The sequence below is a fragment of the Carassius gibelio genome, chromosome A19 (assembly GCF_023724105.1).
Source record: "Carassius gibelio isolate Cgi1373 ecotype wild population from Czech Republic chromosome A19, carGib1.2-hapl.c, whole genome shotgun sequence".
NCBI lineage: Eukaryota > Metazoa > Chordata > Actinopteri > Cypriniformes > Cyprinidae > Carassius > Carassius gibelio.
In genome coordinates, this window is record NC_068389.1 from 16,737,104 (window position 1) to 16,751,880 (window position 14,777).

The 14,777-nt window shown below is 37.4% G+C and overlaps 1 protein-coding gene across 4 annotated transcripts in view; it reads left to right on the forward strand.

Annotated features, from left to right (window-relative positions):
- The window catches only part of LOC127935390 (cytoplasmic dynein 1 intermediate chain 1), a 53,852-nt gene that overhangs the window by 1,492 nt on the left and 37,583 nt on the right, over positions 1-14,777 (forward strand). For 2 of the 4 annotated variants that reach the window (XM_052533206.1, XM_052533207.1), the window contains exons 3-6: positions 41-155; positions 874-961; positions 5,110-5,169; positions 6,379-6,494. In XM_052533206.1, the coding sequence (XP_052389166.1) occupies positions 41-155; positions 874-961; positions 5,110-5,169; positions 6,379-6,494 (379 nt within the window). The remainder of the gene's footprint in view (positions 1-40; positions 156-873; positions 962-5,109; positions 5,170-6,378; positions 6,495-14,777) is intronic. The other 2 variants (XM_052533208.1, XM_052533209.1) reach the window with 1 other exon arrangement.

Sequence of the window (14,777 nt, forward strand, 5' to 3'; positions counted from 1 at the left end):
GAATATCTGAGTTTGTGTGTGCATTTGTAAATGTAAACAGTCAGAGACACAACAGAAAGCGGAAGCTGTTCCTGAGGACTCAGATTTGGACCGCAAGCGCAGGGAGACCGAGGCCCTCCTCCAGAGCATTGGCATCTCACCCGAACCTCCATTAGGTACAGTACACAGACCACTGGACCGCACTGAAATATCCATCTGCACCGCAGCCACCTCACTCAACAATGCCTGCCTCCAAAACACAGCGGAAAATTGCCTTTTTACCTTTGCCAAGATCAGGCTGTGTAATATTCTGGGTTCCCTTCATGTCTTTGAATGGGACTTCATCCAAACCTCTTTTTAGGCTGGATTTTCCCTGTTTTTTTTTTGTCTTTTGGATTCTGCATTTTAGTGTTTTTACTACACCGTACAGTATGTCCCTCATTACTAATCCTGTCAAAGTTGTTTTGTAATTGGTAATGAAATTCTAAGGTTTATCCGCCAAAATAGATCACACAAATATCTAGATCACACAAATATCTAGAGCTTTAACATAGACACTAATTAATGCAAACGTGAGCAAATTAAGAAACTCACAATTACTTGTTTTATGAATTATCTCACCACTCTACAGATTTTGTTAGTGATTGTAATCCCTTTATCTGCTATTATCGCCATCTAGTGCAGAGCCATGTGCATTACAAATGTGGACATGGCCTTTTAAATGAAATTAATTCTGATTGCGAATAGTATGAAATCATGCAGTGTAAATAAAATAAATAAATAAAAAAAAAAACATTTTTTCAGATGTAGCTTCTTCTTTTTTTTCTAAATGAAAAAAAAGATGAACAACATTTTATATCTCACAGTTTTATGTTTTTTTTTGTCTGTTCATAGTCCCGACACCCATGTCCCCATCAAAGTCAATGAGCACACCCAGCGAAACAGGCAGCCAGGACTCGGTTGATGGAGCAGCTGCTGGCAGGTATTTAACACCCCTTAATCTTCATGTACCTTCAGGAGACACAAATCTTTATTGTTTTTTAGTATTTGAGAGAAAAACAAATGTCTTCTCCAATGATAGTTCAGTAAGGTAAACAATACTAGCAAGTTAATAACAATCCATTTTATTTTATTTTAAATGCTCTATATATACCACAGTTCAAAAGTGTGGTTGTATATATATATTTTATATATAAATAGCTTGTGTTTAAGCAGGAACAAGTTAATTTGTAACACAAAAGTGTGGCTGATACCCATGTTTCTCTGTCTTTTTATATGGGATCAACAGATATAGGTAAGAATAATTCTGTGGTTCGTGTAATGTGCTCATTTTTTATTTTTCCACTTCATCTGTTCGCTTTAGACATTATAAAAGTATCCAATCTAATTCCACTGATACTGAAATGGAGAGTTCATGAGACTGCCTGATCAATTTAGTGGGCATCTAGAAATCGATAATCAACTGGAGAACTTCCTGTAAGAGAAATATATATAAGATGATGCGATCGATTTTTAACATACAGCATCAAAAATAACAGGCAAGAGTGTATCAGTTCCGGTAGCAGTGAGGGTTGTTAACAGACTCGTTTTTCTTTCTCTGAAATATGGCCAGATAGCTGCAGTCATGTGGAAAGGGGACGGCTGATGCGACTGCTGCTCTGGCATGTAATTAAGTCTGCAGAATGCAGAAGTGCGGCACGTTTGACACATGATGTGCGTGTTTGTCCCTGTCAGTGCTCCCTGCAGGGGGCTGGACTGAAGGGATATTTCCAGGACCTATCAATGACTTCATCTTTAGCTATGCAGTACCATTGCCTCATGATAGCTTGATTGTCACAAAGGATTTCAAGAGTTGTTTTTGCTTCGAGGTCGGTTGTAACAGTGTCCCGCTCGAAGTGTCTTCATCTATAACTCTTGTCCTCTCCCAGGTCAGGGGTCAGTGGCATTAGTAAGCACAAAACAGACACAAACTATGAAAGGAATGTATCTGCACAAAACCCTAACCCAGAATCCCAAGCAGCTCCTTTGAAGGGAACGTGTGTGCTCTGCTATTAAAGTCGGCGCACAGTGGAAAAAAGCAGAGCGGTTTGGGTCGTCCCCCCGGTGTGACTGCCTGATGCCTGCTGTTACCTTGAGCCTTGACTTCAGCAATTCCTCTCGCATGGTTAAATTGGAGCCATTTGCAACGACGTGAATGACAATACGGTTTTTTAAATGTCATCACTGGTAAAACAGAGTGTCAGTTTGACACGCGACCCCTCTGGCTGTGTAAGCTGAGTGAAAAAAATTAATAGCCACGTTTGTGACTTGTACTGAAGGTGGAGGAAAAAAGTTTACAAGGTCAACACTGTTTTGACTTGTTTCTATAGGAGAAGATATGCACATCACAGCAAAGCTTTGCCTTTGTGGGTCATATAAGAATATAATATATATATATATATATATATATATATATATATATATATATATATATATATATATATATATATATATATATGTTACATTCTGGCCACCAATCAAAACACGTCATGTATGAAACTGTGCATACTGTTTGTTTATCTTTCTAGTCGGCTTAAAATAATTGAGTTTATGAGAGAAGATAGGCTTTAATATCAGATGGTACTTTGAAAAAGACCTACTTTAACCACCTTTTTTTTTAGCGTAAGTGTAAGTGAGGGCATTTGTAACTTGAATGAGTGAGGCTTCCGGTTCCATCCGCTTCTAGTTATGTTTAGAGGTAAAAAAAAAAAAACCTTTATGCTACTTGATACTGCAAACTGGTATTCTCATCATGTTATTTAAATTTATTATCATAATCATTAACACACTGGTTTGTAGCGCATATAGTTTTACTGTTTACTGAACTGTGTTATTCTTCTAGTTATCTTCCTATAGAGAATGTGAAGCTGACGTCAAGCCGCGTTGAGTTCTGGGAAACTTCTTTGTTTATCCGCCATACTGGTAGCATCCACTATTGCATTTAGGGCAATAGTTAGATTTTTCTGTCATGATTGTGAGAAATGGCACCATTGTATGTCATTCATGCTGCATCGAGAATTGCGATAGTAACTCAGATCATCGTTCTGAGAGAAAGCTGGACAATGTAATATGTTTTTTTGCCTTTTCTTTGTGTAAAAACACCAAGCAGGTCGTGAAGACGAAGATGCCGGATAGTAAATCTATTAATGTCACTGATTAAACCTACTGCCTGTCACTCAATAAAAGATTCACATAGCTGCATTTTTTTACATTTTGATATTGTTTGGTTTAATAATTAACATTACCTTTGCGAGTATGAGTCTCACTCGGCTTGTGAATTAGCAGAGCTTGAACAGAGACATTATACATTGCTCAACATAATGCTTAATGTGGCTTTTTTTTGCATGTTTAGGCACCAGGCAATCATCCCCAAGCAGAGGCGTCATGCCCTTTCAAACCGAGGGGACATGTGCCCCTCAGATTTTTGACCCAACTGGTTTTTGAATCCAGCTTCCAAAAGACAAAAAAATTGACTAATAATATTTTTACATTTGATATGATCACACCTGTATGATTATGATCAGCTGCTCAATTCAAATGTGCATTTGCGGTTTGTCTGGCGCTGAGCCAGAGACAGACGTGTTCATGTGTCATCTATCAAATCTTTGAAAATTGAAAAGTGTCAATTGCAGCACTACATTTAAATCTGCCCATGCTGCATCATATCTTCTTTTTAATAGTTTTTGCAGAGTTGCGCAATAAACCATTTGCTGATTCTGTTGAGCTTATGAATACAATGTCCAATCAGAAGCGTTCAGATTAGTCATCGCTGAAGTTTTTTCAGTGCGCATGCTCGCAGACTAAATTCTGCACTTTCTCATTGCAAATTCTCTAATCATAAACGTCAGAGTGTAAATGTGCATACGATGTAATTAAGAGATTCATTTCAGCTCCAAGAGATTAGGAGATTCATAGACAGCTTTATTAATTATAGGCAAACAAGAGTTTTTTGAGAGTGCTTAAACTCACACTAGATTTAAGTCAATGAAAATTGTATTTGATTGTGTAAACGTTCTTGGCTTTCTTTCTGTATAATGAAAGCATTACAACTAGTTACTTACAATGTTTTTTTTATAAATTCAAGTTCAATACAAAATCAGTTGTATTAAAAATATTTTATTACATGACAACCATAAGTAAAAGAGACAGACTTTATAGATTACACTTACATTAGGCTACTGGCCCATCACCCGTTATAGTTGCAAAATTCATTTACTGAGAACAGGAAGCACTTCGAATGCTCACTCACTCATAAGCAGTAATCAGCCCGCCTCAGAACGGCCTTGTGCCTTGTTTATACACAAATCCATGGTAAAATGAAGTGAGCAAAAGACCAAGTTCTTACTGACACAGTCTGGAACTTCATTAAAAAATTAAATTCATCCACTGATCACTCTTTCCTAATGTTGGGATCAGAAGGAAGGCATTGCAAAGTCTGTTTTTCCACAGCTTGGCACTGCCATTGCATTTTGTTGCATCTTTATCGTTTGGTTTCTGCGTATACCTGCATTTGCCTCTCGTTGTTCATCTACTACATGCGCAAACAAGGGGCGGGGCTAAACAGGCAGTGATGTAGAAGCAGGCATTGATCTTCTTCTGTGGAGGTGGTGTTTAGCCACACTATTAAGTCATAAAGTGAAACTTTCCACAACCTTCTGTTTTTGCAGATTGGCTTCAATATAAGCTGTTTTTAGACTAACGAGAAAGTTTTGAGTTCTGAAACTTACAGGATATCTTTATAGTACAATGACCTCTTATATGTAAAGAGATCAAAGGAATTTAGATTTCTCAGTTCATGACCCCTTTAATATAATTCATCTTTCTACAGTAACATACATGCCATTCTTTGAAAAGGCCATAAACATGATGCATGAACTTCCTTATTGTTGTTTCAAACTGCATCCCATGTGTGCTGATGTGACTGGTCCTTTCTCACTGTTCTCCTGGCTTGCATGAGGCGTGTTGTTTGATGCTGTGTGTGCTATGATATTTATGTTTGTGTGTGTATGATGGTGTTGTTTCTGCTGAGGTTAATCTTGCACGTTCTCTCCCTCCTGTCCCCTGCGTGACACCCCCTGCTGCCCCCTCCAGGACCTTGCAGTGGGACACTGACCCCTCTGTTCTTCAGCTGCAGGCTGACTCTGAGCTCGGGTATCTCCTCCTCTCTGTCTCTTTCTTTCATTTTCCCTCAGATCTGCTGAACTTTTAAATGCATACACATTTACATGTACAAATATTTTTCAGCAGATGTACATGCATTTCTTTTGACACCTGTTGCCTACATTGTGTGAATGAATTCTTAAATTCTTTATTTTGTATTGACTAAAAAGAATGCATAATTTAAAATGCAAAAATTTGAATTTTAAAAAGCAAGTAAAATTTTAATGAATTTAAATTAAAATGTTATACTTTACCGTATTACTTTTTAAAGCAAATTTCATCAAGACTACTCTTGTTTGAAAGTATGTGTATATAGGAAAAAAGTAAAAACACTAATTTTGTAAAATATTATTGCAATAATAAATATTTAGGCTGCATTATGCTCACCAAGGTGGCATAACGGCAAAAATGATCAAAAATACAGTAAAAGCTAATATCATGAAATATTTGTACAATATTTAAAATAAAAGCACTAATATGAAATATTGTTAAAATATTCATAGTAAAAACACTAATATAGTGAAAAATCATTGCAATTAAAAATGAATAGAAAGCTCAAAAGAAACATGTAAATTTAATACTGTATATTTTGAGGATAACATTTTTGATATATAATGATAAAATCTTGACGTTATTGGTTGAAAAGCAAGAAGATTTATTTAAATATATATTATTGAAGAGATTGTTTTGTTTTTAGACCAAATGTGTTTTAGGTTCCCTTTTGATGTCTAATTTACTTTTTTACATTGATAATCTACGTTTTTCATATTTGTGAATGGTTGTATGTGTGTGTGTGGTATTGCACTGCCTTTGTACCGTAGTGTACCATTGTGTATGCAGCTTTTTCTTTGTTCCTCTCATTTCTCGTTTTTGCTCTCATTCCCCTTTCTTTTGAAGTTTGTCAGGTTCAAGTGTTTTCAGCTGGTCATTCTCCAGCTGTGTGCCCAGGGCTGTATGTGACAGTGATTGATGCACCATGCCATGTCCTGAGAATGCTTTAAACATTAGTTCTAGCAGTCAACTGAGGGTCATCCAAACTTACAATGTTCACGGACCTGAATAATGAGCCCTTACAGCATATTAGATGTAACATTGTATTTTATCACTGGGATTCTTTCAATGTGTTATATGCACATGCAATCATGTTCACACTTGTGTCAGCTTGCAGGACATTCATAGTCTGTATTTCTCTCTCCCCAGTCGTCGAACACATAGATTGGGACCTTCTAAGATAACTCAGGTGGATTTCCTGCCCAGAGAGGTGGTGTCCTACTGTAAAGAGACTCAGACACCGCTAGCAGCTCATCAATCTGAAGGTAGATACTTATGATACTTATTTGAAGATGCTACTTTTAAACTAGACTCTAGATTTTCTAGCACAGTAGTGTCAAACTCAAATCCTGGAGGGCCGGATCCCTACAGAGTTTTGTTTCTACCCTGCTACAACACACATACCATGTAGTTTTCAAATAAGCCTGAAGGACTTGATTCGTTGGATCAGGTGTGTTTATTTGGGTTGAATCTAAACTCTGCAGGGCTCTGGGCATCCAGGAATTTAGTTTGACACCCCTGATCTAGCTGATAATCATAATCTAGAGTGGTTACACTACATATAAGCTAACCTTGTGATGAAGTAGCTACACTGGCAACTACAAACAAAAATTGCTTATTACATTGAAACTATTAAAGGGGGCAGATATATAACTACTGGTAGAGTAAGTGTTAATTCATTTCAGTAAATCAAATCTAAACAGTTCAGCTAAAAACATTAAAGGGGTCATTTGATGCGATTATAATTTTTCCTTTCTCTTTGGAGTGTTATAAGCTCTTGGTACATACACAAGATCTGTAAAGTTGCAAAGGCTAAAGTCTCAAATCCAAAGAGATATTCTTTATAAAAGTTAATAGTTATCCACGCCTACCTATGATGGCTTGTTCTAACATGCCCCCACATGTCTACATCACGATGTGGGAAGATTTGCATAGCTCCGCCCAAATGTACAAAAAATAAAGTAGGCAAAACTTTTATTCTCGCTGTTGCTGCTGGGGCCATGTTTTGGAGACACTGTGAGTATCATTGTGAAAGCAAAACTTCTTTGTTTGTCCTCCCGAAAGAGAAGAACTATTAGAGCTTGTTGTTTGTCCTTTCTCAGATCACAGATGCAGACATGGTTTTATGTTTATGCATCGCTATACGCAACACAATGCATGAAAAGACAGTATAAGTCATGATAATCAGTAATTATGTCCCCACTGGATGCAACAAATGCCTCATATGAATGGGTTTGAATTGTTTAATCACGCCGAGACACACAGTATGTTAAGTATGATGAGCTTTGTAAAAAATGACGCGTTTCAGAAAGGCTGGACAAAGAAGAGAAACAATAATGTACATTATGTGGAAAATAATTTGTTTATTTTTTAACCATAAACCACATAAACACATTGCATTACATCAAATACACCAAATAATATTATTTTTAGCAACGTCATATGACCCCTTTAAGATTTGTTTAATAGTTTACACAAAATGAAACAAAAATATACAAATAGAAACACCAACACCAACACTTCAGGATTAACAGCAGTAATAAAAAAGAATCACTACAAAAGGTTGACTCAAATGAATCTGTGAATTGTCTTTAAATGAGTTCATTTACATGAATCTTCCAGTGAGCCGATTCACTGAAAGGAATCAGTTTAGGAGTGTCTGTGTGATTCATTTTACTACAATATAATGTGACATTCTTTAAAAACAGCACTTTGTCATGCTACATTGTTACATGTGTTATTTTGGAAAGAGCTTAGCTTTTGTCACACTAATGAAAAATGTTGTTAGCATTGCTTTCAGTTAGCTATTCCCCAACTCACACACAAACTGTGGGGAGGAAAACAATGCTATTAATCAGTTTAAGTTTTCTGCCTAACTATGATGTGAGGTTACAACCTATGCTTAATTCAATTAAAAATAAATGTTATTTAAATATATTTTCCTGATGTTTCTAAAGCACCATTTTAGAGTTAGAACCTATACAGATGTTGCCTGTTGTGTGAAGTGAAATTTATGGAGTGCAAAATCAGACGTTTAGCTACAATTGTACTTGTCAAACACTGTTAAGATCTACAGTAACTTATTCATGTAGTTCTGAAAGGGGCTGTGTGAAATTGAAAGGGACTGCTCGGTGAAGAGCTTTGATTTCCATCGCTGTCAGGTGGGCTGTCATCCTGACCGTCTGGTTCCGCTGAAGAGCTCCAAACCTGTGCAGATTAAGATTCATCTGACCAGCTGTGGCCTCCATTTCCTGAGAGGGGATGTGGGGAGACGGCTTTTTTGCAAAAAGAGATGCCTGCCCATCAGTGGCTCTGCCTGAAACGGCAGAACAGTAACGGCATTGAGTCAGGCTTTAAGTGGATGCAGACGGGTAATTCAAGATGGCTTCTATCATCAGAACATCACTTGGAGTTGTGCCTGAGTTTCTGTGGAGGGCTACCAGTTTACTTTCTCCTTTCTGTTGAGATTGTTGGGCCCAAAGATCAGATCAGGTGCATGATATTTCAAAAATATTGTAGATGAATCCTTTGTAGACCAATTTATATATCCATCTACATTTAAACGATATTATACATGGGATAGTTCACACAGAAATTATTTATTCACCCTCAAGTTGTTCCCCACCTGGCTCTCTTTTTTTCTGTGGAACACAAAAGAAGATTTTGATAATATTCACAGTTTTGGTGACATTCACTTTAATTGTGTGAAGAAGAAAAAAACGATAGTGAATCTTGGTTCAACTTTGGTTATATATGTTTTATTAGCCCTGTAAACATATAAATAAATTATTCATTTATGTGCATGTTTTTAGATACTAGTTCAAATATATCACAAAAAAATACTTAAAAAAATACTTGTACTTAAAAAAAATTACAAATAATTTATTCATTTTTTTTATTTGCAATATTACCTAGTAGAAATTATACAGCTACTGTATAATGATAATACAAAGAGCTATAATAAAAGTCCTGAAGGATAAAAATTTATTAACAATTTTTTTTTTCTGGTGTTTACTGTAAATACCATGGTAATGTAATTTAAAACAACAACATCCTAAAAATCACTGAATCCCGTGTTTAAGCTTGGAAGCTATGAAAACAAAAGATCCAGTGAAATAGCATAACAGGCAATCCTTTAAATGGTTAAATAGTAAACTCGTACCTCATGTAGCATGATACCGTAGTAATAAAACTCCTCGAGCTGTCTGATTTATGAAATGTGAAAGTGCTTAATCAAAGCCACTTTTGCTTGTTTGTAAAAGAATAATGTCAGGATATTTCTCCTTATTAGTTTAAGTGTGGTTCCTACCACAAAGACGGCTTGGCTTCTCCATTCGTTAACTCGACACAGCAGTCAGCGCCGAGCCACCCTCTTCCACAAGTGTACTCTAATGCACTCTATTGACTTCAATCATATATCTGAAGCCAATCATATTTAAAGTGTCATATTTCAATGACATCTTTAAATTTATAGCCTTGTTAAAAAGAAGCTCACATAGAGCTCGGCTAATTTGATTGCATCCCCCAGACTCGGGAGCCAGGCCTGGTATAAAATGCAGATGGTTTGAAAAGCACCCTAAACATCTCCATATGGACGGGGACCCCTAACAAGCGGCTTTCGGGAATATTTGCATAACATCGCTGGTAGTTGTGATGTGAAGCGCAGCTTTTGCTCTTTGGTTTCCTCCGATTTGGGTTTTAAACCTGCGAGCGGTGCACTGGAAATGAGTGTTTTGTGAGACACAGACTTTAGCTCGCTGCTCGCCATCTCATCTTCTTTTTTTCCATCTGCACTTCACACCGGAATCTCGTGGCTCCTTGATCCCTTCGCTGGCAACAGCTGCTTGCCATGTGATCGGAGACTTCCTGTCATTATAACTGATGTGTTTTTATTCTTTCCACTTCCTTGAAGCCTGATCAGAATTCAAATTGCTGGTGGAATTTCCTGTCAAGGCAGGTCATTTGTTCAGCAAGTGCAACCGCTGACAAGCCTTTGATTGGCCGTTGCCCTTAGCAATCGCACTCTGTACAGTTTATTCGTTTTTTTGAGCTCACAGCTGTCTGTAGGTACAGGTTGTCCGTCCAGGGGAGACCCTGCCCCTGTCAGACCTCTCAGATGAGAAAGAGAGGAAGTATTAATAGGTCTTTCCACCACCTGCTACAGCTTGCTTTCTGTGTTTGTTCAGGTCGGTGCAGAGGTTTCATTCGTTGATTGGTGAAACTAAACAGATGCCTTTTTTCCCTTTCTTTCTTTTTCCTCTTTTGCCCTCTCTTACCCTCTCTCTCTTTTTTCCCTGAGTTGGGGGATGCAGAAACCGCCCAGGTGTTAGCCCCCTGTAGACTGCACTATAACACTGTCACGAAAGCCAGCAGTGCCTGCATTTGTACCAGCAGGAGTCAACATGTAGTTTGATTAAGGTCAAATGAACCTGAGCAGTTTCCAGTACATACCTTCTACTTAGAGTACAATGGCTAAAGATGTGCTTGGTTAAATCTCTCCTGAAAGAATTACTGGTAACACTTTACAGTAACGATTCATTGACATGAGTTGACAATACTTATGCAGCATTATTATTAATCTGTTTAATGTTTATCCCAACGTTTTTTAATATATTAAGATGAAAAGTTGTATCTGTAAACATTATTTAATGTCCTGTGTTAATAAACATTTGAGACCTTACTGTAAAGTGTAAAGAATTATTTCCCTTTGTATAAGCCGGTAGTCTTTTCATGTGTGTGCTCATAGAATAAACCTTAAAATTATGAAAGTATTTTAACCTGTGTTGTTTAGAACACTAACTTATCTACAATTCCCGTAGCATTGAGGATCCTCTTCCATTAACACACCACTGTTAAAAAGTTGGGGTCCGTAAGATTTTATGCTCACCAAGACTGCATTTATTTGAGGAAAGGTGTGAAATAATAATTAATAGTGAAATATTATTCAAGTTTAAAGTATGTGTTTTTCTGTTTTCTATTTAATTATATTTTATGCATTTTTCACGGCAAAGCTGAATCATGAATAGAAAGTGCAAAAGAACAATATTTATTTGAAATAGAATTTTTTGAAAAACATTTTTTTTTATAAAAAGACATTTTATAAATGTCTTTACTGTCATTATTGATCAATTTAACATATGCACACACACACACACACACATATTACTGACCCCACACTTAAATAAGAAATGTTTAAGATTCTATGCTACAGCTAGGTCACTAATCAGTCAAATTTGTGACACTAATCATGCAGATTCTTTTGTACACAAGGTCAGAAGGTCTTGTTTTCACTGATGCACAGTTTTTCTGTGGCTAATATCTGATGCCTTTGGCTTAAAACACTCAGGCGAAGAATTCCTTAATGGATCCAAAAGGTACTTGGCCACGTGTATTGTGTTCGTCAGCTGTTTTGTTGACCCTAATTTAGCCCTCGTTGCAGGTTTGGTCACGTGCAGCTTCAGCCCTTGTGCTGCCAGCAGTATCAGATCCCATGAAAGATACGGTTTCAGAACGATTTCCGCTGGTGGTCTGCGAAAAGTTGGCAGAAATGAACGCCAAACCTGTTAGCCAGTGGCTCGTTTGTGGTATAAAAGCCTTCCAGATCTCACCATCAGAGGCATAAGAGCTTAAAATGGCATTATTATGAAGCAACAGCACTGGATGTGTGTAGCACTAATGATTCAGTCAGGGGTTGTGACCCATCTGAACTTTTAACCCCGCTGAGAATCCTGTTCTCTCCAGCCGGAGTTTGTCTCACATCAATCTAAATGTGTGTGACTCTGTTTAGGAAAATTGATTGAATCAACTGTTTGCTTCCGTCTCAGCTTCGCAATAATGAATATGGGTAGTGTGATATGTGTCTAGGTTCTTGTGTGTTGGTTGGTCGGGGATCTGTATCTCCTAAGTGTACATTGTTCTTCACTCAATCAAATTACCCGCCATTCACTGAGCGCCATATTCAAGGCTCCATTTGGCTCTTGGCGACATATTTTGTGTGAAAGCACTGGCTTGTAATTCTTAAAGACTGCTGGGAGTGGAGAACATTGCAAAGACATGGCTCATCCACTGGACAGTGCACTCTGGGAATATCGGCTTCCCAGTTATATACTTTCCTCTGGCCCGTCCAGTTTCACACTGCGCATTTTTAGAGAAAGTGACCCCTGAAAATCTGGCATCCTTGAGTGGAGCGGTAGTAATTAAATGTTAATCTGTAAAAACAGTTTGTGAAAGAACACATTAGGTATTCTCTCTGTTCTGAGGGGAAACAGTTGTTCATTTTTCACCTACAAATTAAAATTCTTAACCTTTCTCAGGGCTCCAAATTTCCACACAATAAACATAGAAAGAAATCATTTAAAATGTAGTCCTTTTTGTGCATTCATTTCTAGTTTCTTGTTAAAGTGTCCGCCAGTGTTTCCTACAACGACAAGAACACTGCGAGCCACGATGTTCAGTTTGCGCACAAATGACTCTTATGAATCAGTTGGTTTTAACTGGTCTTTTTTCATTTAATAATTAATTTTATATATTTTTTGTTTTGTTTTTATGTTTATGAAACATGAAAACAGCTTCACACTCGCTTGGAACTTAACAATTTGAATCCGAGTTAGTGAATCATTTAATGAATAGCTATAAACTGACTCCCTAATTGAACTGAAAATTGTATTATTCTGTATTTATTTAAATTCCTCTATATCACATGACAACATGTAATTAAAAGTACATATTTGCATAGTTTTATTTGTAATAAATAGCGGAACAACAATAATAATAATAGTGGTATATATTAAAAAAAACACTTTAAAAAAATTTCATTTGATTTCAAAGTGTTTCATTTTAGGATAAATTTTAAGTCAACTATTCCTTTGATAACCTACATTAATGCTTTGAGAGCAGATCTTCTGAAACATAGTCTTCAGCTTTATCTGATGGAGAAGTGGACCTATCAATGAAATGTGGTCCAAATCAGCAGAGTTTGCATGTACTATATGTGTAAGCCATAATAATTAAACGGCTTTAGCAGGCTCTGCCACTAATTACCATCAGCCGAAAATAATTATTTAACACTGTGGTTAAAAAAGTCTTCACCCTTGTGCAAGATAGTAAGACCCAAGGTTGGTTAAAAAGCATTGAACTTTATTGCAACCATCATGATACTGAATTTTGTCGATTCTGTACTGCACTCGGTCACCCCGTCCTGGAAACCATCTCAAGGAAGTTGAATAGTGCAGAAGGTTTTGGAAATGATGTGATTCTTTGTTTCTCACAATCTTTCTCTTTCTTTATTTAATGTGTGCATGTACTTTTGTGTGTATGTGTGTGTGTATGTGAGTGAGTGGGCTTCTTTTGCTGGAATTTTTCAGGGCCATTAGCTCTGGGGGTCTCCAGTGGGAAGTGGTGATTCACTTTTTTACGGTCACTTTTTTGGTAAACCTGTGGTGGTCCTGTAATGGTTCCTAATTGCAGGCAAACGGAGTTCTAACTAACTGCTAATCTGAAAGACATTACAGGGACTTTGCAAAGACCACCATAGCCAAGCGGCCGAAAACAACAGTGAATGTCAATTGATCCCAGCAAAACATATTGACTCGATTAATTCTTTTGAGTTGTCGGGTCAGAGTCTGACCACTGAATATCTCAAGCGTCGGAATAATTTTAATGTTTGATGACACAGCTATGATTATTAACAGTCCGGCTAATTGAGATTAGAATTATTTTTTTTTTCAGGTCATTCTCAAGCGCGGCACAAGTTATACTTGCTGTGAAGGAGGCCTACTTAAACCATCTCAAAATCTTTTGTTTCTGGCACATGCATTTAATATCACCTTGACAAACAGTTTTGCCTTGTTGAGAGTGTGTTGCAGTTGGTGTTTCATGAACAGCAGTTTTCTGAGGGTCTCATGATGACTGTGGTTAAGGCTTTTGCCCATAGCCTTGCCATTCGGGACCAGCTCGCCCTCAGTGTGGGTTTAGCAGGGCGTATGGGTCACATATGGAAGCGTTTCTTGCTGGCGTGTTGTTTCAGCTCTTTTATACAAGAGAAAAGCTGAGGGTGTCAGTGTTCACAAAACTAAAGGTTAGCCAAAATTCGCTCTCATACAACAGTGGTTGCTATTTTCTTCCATCTCCATCCCAGGGAGAGTCATGTCGCATTTAGATACTGTTACATTTACTCTCTTTTGATCTGCAATGTCAGAATTAATTGTTGGCATTAGAGATGATGTCTGTCTTTTCTCCCTTCGCTCCTTGCTGAAATGCCTAGACTTTAAATTCATCGAAATCATCTGACTCTAGTTTCAAGCCCAAAAAGGCCTGAATCCCCTATGGTTTGGATCGAGATTGGATGCCAGTCAAAAAAATCTGATATCAGACAATACAGTGTCTTTCACAGTAGGTGGACCTCGCCAATCTGGACCCAGATGATTACAATTTTCCTTTCTTACCGCCATATAATAAGATACATGAAACCACCTCAGCCAAAAAATCGGCCCCTGTCCACGGAGCCACTATAATAATATTTGCCATCTGATGTGTGTTGAACATCTGAT